Raw genomic sequence first — 13,230 nt, forward strand, 5'->3', positions numbered from 1 at the left:
CCCCATGAGACTGGCCAATTCGCCAGCATGGGAATCCGTCGACACGACGACGTTCACACCAGCATCCGACAGCATCAATGCCAATCGATCAACAGGAAAAGCCACGTCCAGCGGCATCATGGCTGCTCCCACCTTGAGCGTCGCCAACAACCCAATGGGAAACTCCAGACATCTGTCCATGACCACCGCCACGCGACTCCCCACACACACGCCCAGCTCCGCCAACTGGCTGGCCACCGTATCCGCGTGGGCGTTCAAGTCCCCATAGGTCAGCCATTGGCCGTCCAACTCGACCGCTCGAACGTCGGGGTGTTTCGCAGCTCTGGCTTCAAACGCATGGTGCAGCAGCTCAAACGGCAACGGCACCGTCGGGCCAAACGATGCGCTGCGAATGAGCGCTGTCTGAGCTTCAGACAAAGTCCACAAGGCCAATGAGGTCGACGGGGCGTCCGAACTGCACAGTTGGGTCAGGGTGTAGTCAAACTCGTGCAAGATGGCTCTCGCTTGGGCTGACGACAGTTTATCTGGCTGGAAACTGGCCATCGCAACCAAGCCCTTGTCCGCTCTGGGTAGTTCCACGAGCAATTCGAACGCATAATGCTGGGCCACTTGGGTCTTGTGTTTCCACGTCTCAATGATGTCGACGTCAGCCACGTTGGGTCGCCGTGCAGGCCACTGCTGAAACGCAAACAACGAGTCAAACATTGGCTGGCCATCTGTCCATTTCGCAATGTCCACGAGGCTGGCGTGGGAATACGCAGACATGGCGTGGTTCGCGGCAGTCCAGCGTTGCAACAGTTGCGTCAGGGGCAATTCGTCGTCAAACGTCACTCGACACGGCACTGTGCTCAACAACGGGCCCAGAATTCTACAAAAGCACAAGTTTCAGAGGTGGATGTCGCAGTGAGACGTACCTTTCTGCTCCGTGGACAGGAATGCCTCGATTCGATCGCACTTGGCCAAACACAACGTCGTGTTGTCGAGTGAACTTGCGGAGCGTGGCGGCCCACGAGAACTTGGCCAAGTCCGACGCAGTCACTCCCAGTTGACCAGCGACTTGAGCGAGGCGGGATACGGACACAGCGCAGACAACCTGGAGGGGAACTTGTTCACTCGAGTCTACTTGAATGAACTTTGGCGTGGCAGATCCGATGGGAGTGGGGACAACGCCTTGAACATATGACGACCAAAAACACTTTGTAGCCACCTTATCTTGGGCTTCAATGTACTCCACCACCGTTTGAAACGCCGGCCGGAGGTCCACGGACTGGTTGTTGTCCATGGCATCCATGATGTCCGTCAGAAACGAGTTGATGGACCACCCGTCGATGATAGCGTGGTGGACGGTCACGACTCCGTAACACAGCGCTTCGTCAGGCGGACTGATCAAGGCGAGGCGGATGAAGGACTTGTCCTCGAGATGGAATCCCCGACGAAAGTCCGACGCCAAGTACTCTGCCAACGACACTGTTGCCACGTCACGGACGATCGCGTCCTGGGGCCGCTGGGGGACAAGCTGGACGATGCCGCCATCGGAGGTCGCAAACGTCGTTTGAAGAAGTGAATTTTGCTGTACGACAGTTTCAAAAGCAGTCGCCAAACGCGCTTGGGTGGATGCGCTGGTCAGTTTGAACGTCACTTGGAGGACGTACGCGCTTGCGTTGGACAGCGTGGCCAATAGCATGCCTGCTTGCATTGGCGTGATTGGGTACACGACAACATCGTCCTTGTTGTCGAGCTGTACGGATGCAATCACAGCTTCGCCCAGAACCACACGGGGCCACGCGATACTTGCGCTGGACAACCTTGAGTTTGCAGCCCGCACAACGCCTTTGACTGTCGGATCGCGCAGAAATTGTGACATCGTGACGTCAAGACCGATGGCTTTACATGAACCAACAGCTCGGATGGCTAAGATGGAATCGCCTCCGAGTGTAAAGAACGACGTCTTTCGGCCAATGGAGGCTACGTTCACGTTCAACAAGCCCGCCCACGCTGTGGCGAGTTGTGTCTCTTGCTGGCACTTCAGTGCAGTGGTGGTGCTGGGGGACTGGTGCAGAATACCACTGACGCGAATGCACGGGTTCGGTAGATCAAGGGGGAGACTTCGCCCTGGCCCAAAGTCCAAAGCAATGCACTGGCCGACCAACGAGTGAAGGGTTGTCGACACCGTTGGCCAGTGGATAGCATCGGACAGTTGCATTCGAATCAAGTCTGGAACGATGTCTCGGTCGTCATACGATTGGAAATTCACGCCTTGGACGGTGGTTCCAATGACTGGAAATTGCACGGCACTCCCACGCACACAAAGGCCCAGAGCAGTCGCATGCGATTCAATCGAGCTCTGCCCAGCACGGAGCATGTCGTTGTGAAATGGACAGGACACGGGTAGAAATTCCAACTGAAAGGGGGCCACGGCGACGGATTGCTTGCCATCCAGGGTTGCGTACAGTCGATGGAGCGCCGTAGGAACCCCCGTAACGACGATCGAGGTGGCGTCGTTCACTAGAGAAATTTCGACCGGGGGGTTGTGGGGTGCTGTATCGAGATTGAATTCTGCCACAATCCCACTCAGCAATGCTTCTGACCAACCTCGGACCAAGAGCATGGGGGTCGCCACGGTGCCGACAACTTTGGGCACTCTGTCGTTGACGGCATCGAAGGCTGCTTGGGCGAGGACGCCATGATAATGCATGAGTTGCACGAACTGAAGTCCCAGCTCCACGAGTTCGTTTTGTGTGGTGGCGGCTGCTAGAAGCACTGCAGCTACGAGGCCTTGGCTGTGACCAGTTCCTCCTCGGATCGTGGGAAGAAAGCGTTGATGGGTCAATCCCCCAGTCTCCAAGTAGGCCACGTACGATGCCAACTGCGTCAAAAACACCAGCGGGTAGCTCACACACGCCCGGGACAAAGCGGATTTCGACAGTCGAGCTATCAATTCGTGATCGGCCAATAGGAGTGAGTGCAGGATACACGAAGCTTCGTTGGCCAATGCAGTAACGTTATGTTCCAATGCTGCTTGAGCCCTGCTGACCAAGTCGCGCACGGTCTCAAACGACTTCACCAGTTGCGCGAGTTCGCCGAGGTATCCGCTTCCTTGGCCACCAAACTGGACCAGAACTTTGGCGTCCCGTAGATCTGTGAGCAAGAAGGCGTCCAATGTCGGCAACGTTGAGGCCGTGTGCTCAGGATTCGAGTTCATTGGTAAGGTATGTCTGGTTAATTCTTCTGAATCGGATGTAACTGTGCCAATTCGATGGGTCGCCCGTCCATCAAATGAATGGTCTTGTGATCGCATACCGGTATATAGATGGACCTTCTACTCATGTGGAGGACCAAAAGCGGGCCATGTGGCTGCCGACTCGATCACCATACATAACTGAAGATGGTAGTCGACACATGCTGACGTTCTATCTGCAACTATCACTCCTGTACTGTAACGCACAATATAACTACCCTGGTATTACTACAGTAGTATTGGTCAGGGGAGTTCAAAAAAGGTTGAATCAATTGGGGAATCAGATATTTTGACCATATATGGGAATGAAATAAATATGTTTAATTGTCAATACAAACGGCAAGTGAAGTATACAATGATATATTCTTCTTCTTCTGCCACATTGGTAGTTATTGTGAACACGAGAACCTAGGGCAGTTATTAAGACCGAATATTATGTACGGTATGGTATGTCTCCATCATAAAATTCCATCATTTCGTGTCAAACGACACTCGAGTCAAATGTCCCATTGATTTTTCGTGTCAACGGGAAGACTTTGGAGACGTGATTTTACTCACAGTCAAGCCATTGGCATAAGGTGATTTCATAGCGGGGAGGGTTTCACATGTAACGTAGCCACTCTGAAGAATTTCCAACATATTAATCTGCACTAGTATGTAAACGTTAATAACTGTCATCAAACTCGGGATGTCATCCAAGGGCTTCTCATATTTGAAACAAGTGCTCAATTCAGGGATACATAGCAACAACCAGTTAGAACATGCACCCTCTACCGTGAGGTACTTGTACAATACTAACGTTAGTACTAGGTAGTACTGTACCTGCGATACCGTTGAGGAAGCCCAGTGGTTGACACACAAGGTGAAAAAGAAAAAAGGAAGCGCCAGACCGGGTTCGAACCAGTGACCCTCAGAGCTGCAATCTGACGCTCTACCACTGAGCTACTCGCGCTTCATATTTTAATTATCATGAAATATAATAAAAATGTAAAAGAAGTTCCTCGCACAATATTTAAGAAATGGTTTAAAGTAACCTTGGTGTTTGTAAGCAGTAATAAAATCCATTTTGGCCATTTGAGTGCTTTCCCACCAATTTGTCACTTTCGCGCGAAATGAAGGCGTCCAAACCATCGACCAAACTCGCCGCGGCTGATGTGCCGCTCTTCGCCGTGAATGATATCATCCTAGTGAAGCACGGCATTGAGATCTTCGATGCCAAGATCCTGCGCTTGGACGAGAACAGTATGGGTCCATGCAACTTCTCCACGTCTGTGCCACGACGGACCTTGCCGTGACCGTTGTCTGTGCATAGGCGACGTGCCACACTACTTTGTCCATTACAACGGCTGGCACAAGAAGTGGGACGAATGGGTCTCTTCGGATCGTGTGCTGGACACGAGTCCTGAATCACGCGAACTCCAGAAGCAAGCTAGCTTGAATGCCAAGGAGCAGGTACCCCGTCCAACCACACGACTTGTGTCTTCTCCAATGATGATGTGCGCAGGTGAAACGAAAGGCGACGACGGCTACCATTACGTCGTCGGGTACGGCCCACGCAACTCTGGAACGAACCCATACTCATGCATGTCGTCATGTGTTGTAGGCGTGATGAAGAAGAAGTCCAAGGTGGTCGACCCGTTTGACGACTCGGTGGTGATCAAGGACCATGCGCGGGATCTCGAAGAGGTACTTCCATGCATTCATGGACATGCTATGCTTACACAAGCGGCAGGTCGTGCAGGAAGTCCAAGTGTCGATTCCCATCCCCATGACACTCAAGAAGGTCCTCATCGACGACTGGAAGAAGATCACCCAAGAACAGCAGTGGATCGATATGCCCCGCGTACCCAGCGTCCGCTCGGTACGTCCACCCGCCCGCGCTCTTTCTACCTCCTTCCTCATCCTCCACACATACGAAGGTCATTGCCGACTATCTCGACCACGAAGCCACCAAAGAGCACGACCTTGAGGTGCGTAGCCAGCGTCAGCTGCGATTGAAACGCTGCTACTAGATCACCCGCCCCATGCTGGAAGGCCTCGAAGCGTACTTTAATCGAGCACTGCCGCTCATCCTCCTCTACCGGCACGAGCGCGCCCAGTACGACCAGATCGCCGACTCTTCCACCGTGACCGACGACAGCTCGGCCGCCGATCGCGCCGCCGCCGCCCCCGCCGCGATCTACGGCGCCGAGCACCTTCTCCGACTCTTTGGTACTGCTATTGATGGTCTTGTATGGTAGAAAACCTCGTACTGTACGTAGTGCGGCTGCCACTGCTCATGAGTCAAATGGGACTGGATCTGCCGCAGTCGGACCAGCTGCGCATCCAGGGCACGCTGACGGCGTTCCTAAAGTATATGCAAAAGAACCGCCAAACGTACTTGGCTCCCCAATACATTGGTAAGCCGAAATCTATGTCAATATACTAAGTCATTCGGTAGCATCGAGCGCGTTTGTGTGGCGTCCAACATCCACGACACAGTGAACCAGACAATAGGACGAGATGTATTGTGGTATATTTGGTCTGTCGAATATCTCGCGAATCGACGCTATTGGCTAATCCAATTTGGAGTGGATTTGATTGGCTCTTACAGAAACGACAAGTATATTCAACCAATCACAACTCCAGAGTGATTCAATATGGATTAGACAAACCACCACGCGAATTTTGGAACGTTATAGCGAATTCACAATAGCTCTAAAGCAAATGTATCCATCACTGTATTTGATGTGAAATATATAAAATGTGAAGACAATAATTATAGAATTCCATCCAATCGAAAATAAATTCTAGTACTATTAATAATAATATTACAATCTTGAAATCGATTGTTCAAATTAGGACGATTACATGGTTTCAACAAACGGTACTACTATCTGAAAGTTAGGACAAAAGTACGGTACTTTAGAAATCAATATATATAGAAGTATATTATAAGGAAATAAATGTTTTGATATTTTTTATAAAAAATTCTTTATTATTTATAATAATTTTTTAAATTTGATTCGTTTCATCGATTAGTATTGCCAACTCGAGCAATCTATATATCATCTACGGGTAGAAATAATCCCTCTGGAATACACGAGGATCAAATCGAAGCGCCTTGCATATATTACATGGTGGCCCGATGTGGAGTGTTCAGAACGAGTAGCCGGTGCCAATGAGGGTACGCACGTACAGCACTTGGCCCACGGCGAGTGCAACTAGCACCACATTCGTGAGCACGGTGCCCCACACCACGCGCGATAAGACCGCTTCCGCCGCTAAGTACATATGTGACACTGTCCACCAAATATATCTATGACTTACTATTGCGACTGTGGCGCTCGTTCTGGATGATCGAGATGAGCTCGCCCTTGAGGTCCCACACTGCGTACCGAAAGTGTCCGATCTCACGCATCACGTCCAATCCAATGTCCTCGAATGTGATGACTGGGTAGTGAGCCACGAACGCATGCGCGTTGCCCGTGAGCCGGGCGCTGCCATTCAATACTTGGACAGAGTACACGATCGACGGGTACTCTTCTGCTTGCATTGCCGCTACCAGAAATATATAAATCTATATTGTCGATTTGATACAAAAAATTTGGGGACGGGATGCAATCGAATCGCGCCGACCAAACCACAATCGATCTGATTGGTTGAATTTCATTGAGAAGGTTTTGATTGGCTAATAATTTTGAGCTCATCTGAGGTAGCCAATCAAATCGATTTAAATTCCAACAAGAAACCACGCCACAACATGAAATTTCACTCGAAAGCACAATATATATATATACGAAACAAGATTGCAAAAATACATTAGTATATGAATATTACGTGCAGTACAAAACGAGATTTCAGAAAACAACACGAACGTTCTCCTCAACGTATACAATAACATAGTATATGCAAAGAGATTTCAGGACACAATATTCCATGTCTATGTGTTCATTATATATATATATATATATATTTGCAGGAACATCTCTTATAAAAATATATTTTATCTAACGATATATCACAAGCGGAGTGAGTGAATATATCAACTTTGTTATACCGGTGACGTCGTCGGTGATGTCAAAGAAGATGGTGCCGCCAGTGGTCGCCACCATCGCCTGGTTGGCTTTGGCTACGAACGAAGTAACATGCTCGGCCATTGCATTCCAGCTATATACAATAGCAACCGAAATAGATATATATTTCATAAAAGCATATATATATATATATATATATATATATATAGTCACTCGACTTACGTGGACGGGTGCTTCAATCCCCCCGCGACCAGCGCGACACTCACCGCCACATCCGCCGCCGACGCGTATTCCACCGAGAAACTCAGCATGATCCTGTAATATGAAGAGAGTAGTGAATAGATGGTGATATATTTATTCAGTTATTTAAAGAATATAGTAAATAAATAGGAATTCCATTTCAATGGACGCACCGCGTGTTGTCGTGGATGATGCTCTTGGACACGCCGGAGAAGGGAAACTGGACCAGTCCCATCGATTGCACGTCGCCCTATATATATATATATATTTATATATATCTGAATATACGACAAGAAGAAATATGAGGATGATGCATCAAGTACGTTGGCCGACGTCTCAAGGTTGAGCTCCGTGTAGCTAGTTTCGTCGGGCTTGGCGCGCACGATGGTGGACGTGGACGCAGGGAGCCGCTATCAACAGGACAAACGTGACATAGGACGAACTATCAGCCACATGCGTACCGTCAAGGTGCGGGAACCGATGCTGGCATGGTCAAACGCGTACAAGATGCTCAACCGGCGACTCGACGACGCTATGACGATCGATCCCTCGATGAAGACGAACCAAGAAGCATGGGATCATAGGGAGGGGGATACCTGTCTTGGTGAAGCAGACGGTGTACAGCCCGGACTCGCGGACGAGGATGGACGAGTGATTGCCCTTGGACAACGGCCACGCTTGCACGTCGCGGCCGGACGGCGACGTGAGCCGCACATCGATCGCATCCGTGGCAAGTGGTTCCAAGATCTCAAAGTGAAGAAAGATGTCGCTGTTCACGGAGCGGGACACCACGTCTTCCTTGTAACAATCCTACCACAATCGCCATCGTGAGCAACTTCTAGGACTCGGCATTCAACCCATCCTCCCTACTTCCTCGGTATCGACCAGGTCAAAGACGAAGTACGAGCTTGCATCCACCGACGTGGACTGGAACGCAAGCACGCATGCCCACAGGACCATCAACCACATGCTTCGCGTCATGCTGCCGCGTGTGGAAATATTCGAATCCAGCAGTTTGCGGTGGAAATTATCCGGATACGGATTTGTCGTGAAACCTCAATCACACACAATTGACAATGATGATAATGCCACTTGGGCTGCCATGGGGGGTGCTGGGCCTTGCATTCATCTGCTGCCTGCTCCCCGCCCGAGGCGTCACGGCCGGGTCTTCCTTCGCCTTTGACGTGTACGGAGGCCAAGAGGTACTGCGCTCCGTCGTTATGCCACCTTAATCGCTACCTCCGCAGGAGTGCTTTCGCGAAGACATCGTGCTGCGGTCGTTGCACAGCGACCTGTTTCTCCACTTTGAGCTGCTCGAGCCACGCGGCCCCGCTGACGCTCTCCACGTGAAGCTCCTATCCCCGTCGGGTGTGCCCGTCACGACTTGGGCACACGCCACAGCCAACAACACGTCGTTACAACTGCGTGAATCGGGCCTCTACTCGCTCTGCTTTACATCCACCCGTGCGTCTCCATCTCTCACAAATAGCTCTCATCGCCATGGACTTAGCTGGATCAAAGGCGCATCAACGTGTGCTGTACGTCGCGGACGTCGTGTCCTACGGCACCCGCTCCTTGACGGTGCGCGACTCGTCAGTTGCTAGTCCCCACCTACCTCACGGAGCTTTGATGTGTACAGCGAGATCCAACGGTGGTGGCCACGCTGCATCAGCAAACACCCGACGAACCGTCTCCGTCCACGCTCACCTTGGCCACCGAACGCGTACGTTGTCCTGACGTGGCATCACGACAGCGACCCACCACCACCACCACTTCATTATACTTAGGGCGTCCCAGTCTCCATGGGAGTCGTCGAGTACTCGTTTGCTGGGATATCTCTCCACGCCCTCCACGACAACGCTAGGTCCAATCATCTATTCTCTATTTACTTCGTTTTCATTAATTTCCCCATACATTCATTCCAATCATCTATTCTTTATTTATTTCATTTAAATGATCTTCCATTGGTTTCCCCATACATTCATTCTTCTTTCATAAACAGAGTGATTGCGTCGTTCGCAGTGGACTTTGCCTCCAAGCCGGGCATCGAAGTCACACTGGCGGCCATCCCCGACCACCGCCTTGTACATCCGCCCACGTACGTTCATTACTTTGCTAAATATCTCTTGAATGTTTTCAAGAAATAGAGGATCCATTTAATTTGCTTTAAATAACACATTCATTTATTTACTCCCTATTAGATGGACGTCCATGGCGACGCACATCGAGTCGTTTTATGACCGCTTGATCTCCAACCACGGTGTGTTGGCGTCCACGGGCGGCTCGCTCCTGTTTGACATTACCGACGTCGTTCGAGGTACATTCTCCTCATATATATATTAAATAATTTCTTATCTATTTGGTATCGCCTCCACAGCGGCCACTGCCCAAAGCGAGAGCTTGGCCAAGCAAGCTGGCGACGCCGACCTCGCCACATCTCCTTCCACCGTCGCCTTCTCGGTACAGTACTCTATTCTTCGTTTACTTGTTTATATATGTATTGTGAATTCGCTATAAACTTCCAAAATTCGCCTGGTTTGTCGAATAAATATTGAATCACGCCAGAGTTCTGATTGGTTGAATATACATCTCCTCGAGCCAATCAAATTCAATCAAAAATGGATTAGCCAATAGCGTCGATTCATGATTCGATTCGCCGGCGAGATTATTCGATTGGACAGGGTCTGGAAATTCGTATCGAATCCACAATACTTGGAGTATATTTTACATACCACTATATCCACGCTATCTATGACTATTTATTTATATACTTATATATGTCGTTAACAACTTGAACTACGTTGTATATGCCGTCAGTACATCATATACCATTGTAGGTACATACATATACATCTATGAGGGTGCTTGCTCATCTCTCGACTTGAAACCAGATTCAAGTGGCCGAGGACGGCGACGTGCGTCTCGCCGCGGGGGCTCGCAAAAATGGGGAATATGCGACACCGTCTGAGTCGTTTCTCATCCGGCGCCGCCGTCCGACTCTGTCTGTGGAGGACCTGGGGCTGCCTGTGCTCCAGTCGATTGGGCGTTTTCGGTACGCAGTGTGGGACCTCAAGGGCGAGCTCATCTCAATCATCCAGCACGAACGCCGCAGTCGCGACGGTAGTATTCCTTCCTCCTCCGTCTGTGACGTGGTAACACTATATGTGACACGGGGACGACTGGATGGATGTAGCGGCCGAGAGCGTCCAGGATCGCCTTGTGGTCGGCGCGGTGCTCACCAACGCCTTGTGGGTCGGGGCGGCGCTGTACCAAGTGCTGTACGTGCGGCGGTTGCTGGCTCGGGGGTAGATGGATGGAAGATATAAACCAAGTCTTGACAAATAGAAAGATACAATTCAATTGGGTTTTTTTTCTCACCGATATGTTATTATTGTCCGAGTATTTACGTTATTTGACGTCTAACTAAATCCACACACCACTCGCTTCAGATCCGTCTTCCGCCACGGCGGCGGCGGCGTCCCCGTCGTCGTCGCTGTGCTCCATCACCCCCTGCAGCTTGTTGACTTCTTCGAGACCAGATAGCAGCACTCCCGCGGGGGCCGCCTGGTCTTCTGGAGCCAAATCCAAGTCGTAAATGTGACTAGAGCAACCCCCACCACATATTGTTTATTCAAATCTGGAGTAGTCACGTGCCCGACTGTGTATCGATATAATGGGCAGATGCATTGATAGAAAAGCATTTGAGCCAATCGGATTGCAGGAAAACATCAGTTCAGCCAATTAGTGTATGACTTCAATTCGTGTGATGGACATCCCTGCTTGACATGGTTTGACATGCAAAATCCAGGGCAAAAGTCGATCGATGCATTGGGCAAATCAACACTTTTTGAGTAGAAACGACAATATAAATCACCAGGCCGTACCTCGATGCCCGCTTCAAGCCCGCGCCGCCCCCGCGACGCTGCTGTACCTGGATGACACTGTACGCCGTCTTGAGCGCGCCTTCCAGTGTCAGCAGCCAGTTGGTCTTCTCCTCCATACTGTCGCAGCATAGCACGACTTTCCGCCCCTTGTTTAGCCCCACAGTCAACGCGTACTTGCGCCCTTCGAACAGTGTCACATTGCGCACCTACAGAAGTATACATATTGTCAAGTCGATTCGAAGCTCAATCGAACGAGCAGCACCACATCGACAGACAATCGAAAATCCACCAATCAAAACCCAGAACACTAACCAAGTGGCCAATCAAATTATCCACTCTTCCACCATTTCAACATTGAAGTAGTATGTGACTGAAATTAGTGTGGCACTGACGATCTTTACATTCAAAAGTCAGTTCAAAGTATATCGATCGATAGATTTGGCAAAGAATCCGCACAAAAGTCAGCCAAATTTTGAGTAAAAGGACAATATATCAACCTATTCGACGACAGGATAAACAACCATGGGTTGCAGCATATGATATAGGCGCCCGTTGTTGTGGAAAAATAATATATATCTATATATATATTTATAAACGAAATATCCAATATTCATACACGCAAAAATTGCACCGGCCAATGATCGACTTTCGTACTTAATTTTTTAGAAGTCATGTCCAATTTGACCATTTAAAACAAATAACCAAATATTGTGCTTTCGAGTGAAATTTCGTGTTGTGTCCTCGTTGGATTTTAAATCGATTTGATTGGCTAGATCAGCTCAAATTTATTAGCCAATCAAAAACTTCTAAATGAAATTCAACCAATCAGATCGATTGTGGATCGGTTTGGTCGGCGAAATTCGATTGCACCCCCTCCCCATATTTGTATCAAATCGACAATAACTATCATAACATGAAAAGGCGGCGGCAACAGAATGAGCAGGGGTGCGTACCATGCCGCTGACGTAGAGATGCTGCTGGGACTCGTCGGCGTAGCAGTTGAGTAGGTCGCCTTCGACTTTGATAAAGTAGCGATTCCATGCATCGACGTCGGCCGCGGGGACTCCATCGCCGCCGCCCACTGGATTGTTCTGAGAGGAAGATGGAGCATTCGACGAAGACGCGGCGTAGTGGACGTGGACGTAGCCCATCTTGATGGGGTTGGGGCGGTATGCAATCGGAGAGTGCTGAGTTGCGTTGTTGTTGGACGAGGCGGCACTGTTAGTCGACGATGAGGTGTCCATCATAGACGCCGATGATGTATGGAGCTACGTCACATATGAGACAAAGGAAGGGAGACCTATCGATGGAGAAGGAGGCAAGTACCAACTGCAGAGATGCAGACGACGACGACTGACCCGCGGTCGTGGCGCGGGTCAGCAGCGCAAACCACGCGTTGTACGCGACATTGGTGTCGCAAATGAGTTTTTCGTCCCGCCGTCGTTGGTTGTTGGACTTGCAGTGCAGAAGCAGGCCGTTCGGTTCCGACGGCAGCGGATGGACCGACGCCACGTCCAGCACGCCGCGGGGTGCCCCCGAGATGTCTTCGCTGTCATAATAAGACAATGTGCTGCCAGACAGCGCGAAGAATCTACCAGAGACCGCATGACGATCGTGCGAAACAAAGGGCGTCCATACCGCCGATTCCACGTCTTCAAATGCGCTTTTTGCTTGCGCATCCACCCGCTGAGGACAATCTATGATATCCACGTCGTCAGTCCTCAAAGCATTCACCATGTCGGCATGCCTTGGGCGCATTGGACGACGAAGGAACCGTGGCTGCCGACTGCTGCTCCTTGCTCGACCGATGCCGCAAGAGCGACGCCATCTTGTGTGACACATCCACCGTAAC

The 13,230-nt window shown here is 50.2% G+C and overlaps 5 protein-coding genes and 1 non-coding gene across 11 annotated transcripts; 2 read left to right on the forward strand and 4 right to left on the reverse strand.

Annotated features, from left to right (window-relative positions):
* Nucleotides 1-116: 116 nt before the first annotated feature.
* H257_05674 (hypothetical protein) lies at nt 117-3,208 on the reverse strand (the record flags this gene model as incomplete). Its single annotated transcript, XM_009830605.1, has 3 exons — nt 915-3,208; nt 184-868; nt 117-122 (listed from the first exon to the last, which is right to left on the reverse strand). Exons 1-3 carry the CDS (start codon nt 3,200-3,202, stop codon nt 117-119), a joined length of 2,979 nt encoding a protein of 992 aa, XP_009828907.1. The 5' UTR covers nt 3,203-3,208.
* Nucleotides 3,209-4,118: 910 nt separating this feature from the next.
* H257_05675 lies at nt 4,119-4,190 on the reverse strand. The gene has a single exon. It is a non-coding gene; the product is annotated as a tRNA-Cys (tRNA).
* Nucleotides 4,191-4,310: 120 nt separating this feature from the next.
* Nucleotides 4,311-5,854, forward strand: H257_05676. 2 transcript variants are annotated; one of them, XM_009830606.1, is made up of 9 exons: nt 4,311-4,480; nt 4,551-4,690; nt 4,743-4,782; nt 4,842-4,924; nt 4,971-5,099; nt 5,158-5,208; nt 5,251-5,449; nt 5,500-5,637; nt 5,679-5,854. In XM_009830606.1, the coding sequence occupies exons 1-9, from the start codon at nt 4,351-4,353 to the stop codon at nt 5,720-5,722; spliced, it is 954 nt and encodes a 317-aa protein (XP_009828908.1). In that variant the 5' UTR covers nt 4,311-4,350; the 3' UTR covers nt 5,723-5,854. The 2 variants fall into 2 exon arrangements, with proteins under 2 accessions (XP_009828908.1, XP_009828909.1); XM_009830607.1 differs by having other exon boundaries at nt 5,251-5,637.
* Nucleotides 5,855-6,185: 331 nt separating this feature from the next.
* On the reverse strand, nt 6,186-8,518 carry H257_05677 (hypothetical protein). Its single transcript, XM_009830608.1, has 9 exons — nt 8,365-8,518; nt 8,091-8,304; nt 7,956-8,026; nt 7,818-7,904; nt 7,668-7,744; nt 7,477-7,569; nt 7,278-7,387; nt 6,548-6,778; nt 6,186-6,501 (listed from the first exon to the last, which is right to left on the reverse strand). Exons 1-9 carry the CDS (start codon nt 8,473-8,475, stop codon nt 6,377-6,379), a joined length of 1,119 nt encoding a protein of 372 aa, XP_009828910.1. The 5' UTR covers nt 8,476-8,518; the 3' UTR covers nt 6,186-6,376.
* Nucleotides 8,519-8,565: 47 nt separating this feature from the next.
* H257_05678 (hypothetical protein) lies at nt 8,566-10,860 on the forward strand. 5 transcript variants are annotated; one of them, XM_009830610.1, is made up of 10 exons: nt 8,566-8,696; nt 8,742-8,958; nt 9,005-9,075; nt 9,134-9,217; nt 9,282-9,358; nt 9,497-9,592; nt 9,696-9,811; nt 9,872-9,954; nt 10,386-10,614; nt 10,688-10,860. In XM_009830610.1, the coding sequence occupies exons 1-10, from the start codon at nt 8,571-8,573 to the stop codon at nt 10,801-10,803; spliced, it is 1,215 nt and encodes a 404-aa protein (XP_009828912.1). In that variant the 5' UTR covers nt 8,566-8,570; the 3' UTR covers nt 10,804-10,860. The 5 variants fall into 5 exon arrangements, with proteins under 5 accessions (XP_009828912.1, XP_009828914.1, XP_009828915.1 ...); XM_009830612.1 differs by having other exon boundaries at nt 9,282-9,592; XM_009830613.1 differs by having other exon boundaries at nt 10,386-10,860.
* H257_05679 (hypothetical protein) lies at nt 10,855-13,225 on the reverse strand. Its single transcript, XM_009830614.1, has 6 exons — nt 13,126-13,225; nt 13,017-13,075; nt 12,705-12,969; nt 12,332-12,646; nt 11,379-11,584; nt 10,855-11,095 (listed from the first exon to the last, which is right to left on the reverse strand). The coding sequence occupies exons 1-6, from the start codon at nt 13,204-13,206 to the stop codon at nt 10,918-10,920; spliced, it is 1,104 nt and encodes a 367-aa protein (XP_009828916.1). The 5' UTR covers nt 13,207-13,225; the 3' UTR covers nt 10,855-10,917.
* Between the last annotated feature and the right edge of the window lie 5 nt (nt 13,226-13,230).

The sequence above is a fragment of the Aphanomyces astaci genome (assembly GCF_000520075.1).
Source record: "Aphanomyces astaci strain APO3 unplaced genomic scaffold supercont1.11, whole genome shotgun sequence".
Taxonomy (NCBI): Eukaryota; Oomycota; class Saprolegniomycetes; order Saprolegniales; family Verrucalvaceae; genus Aphanomyces; species Aphanomyces astaci.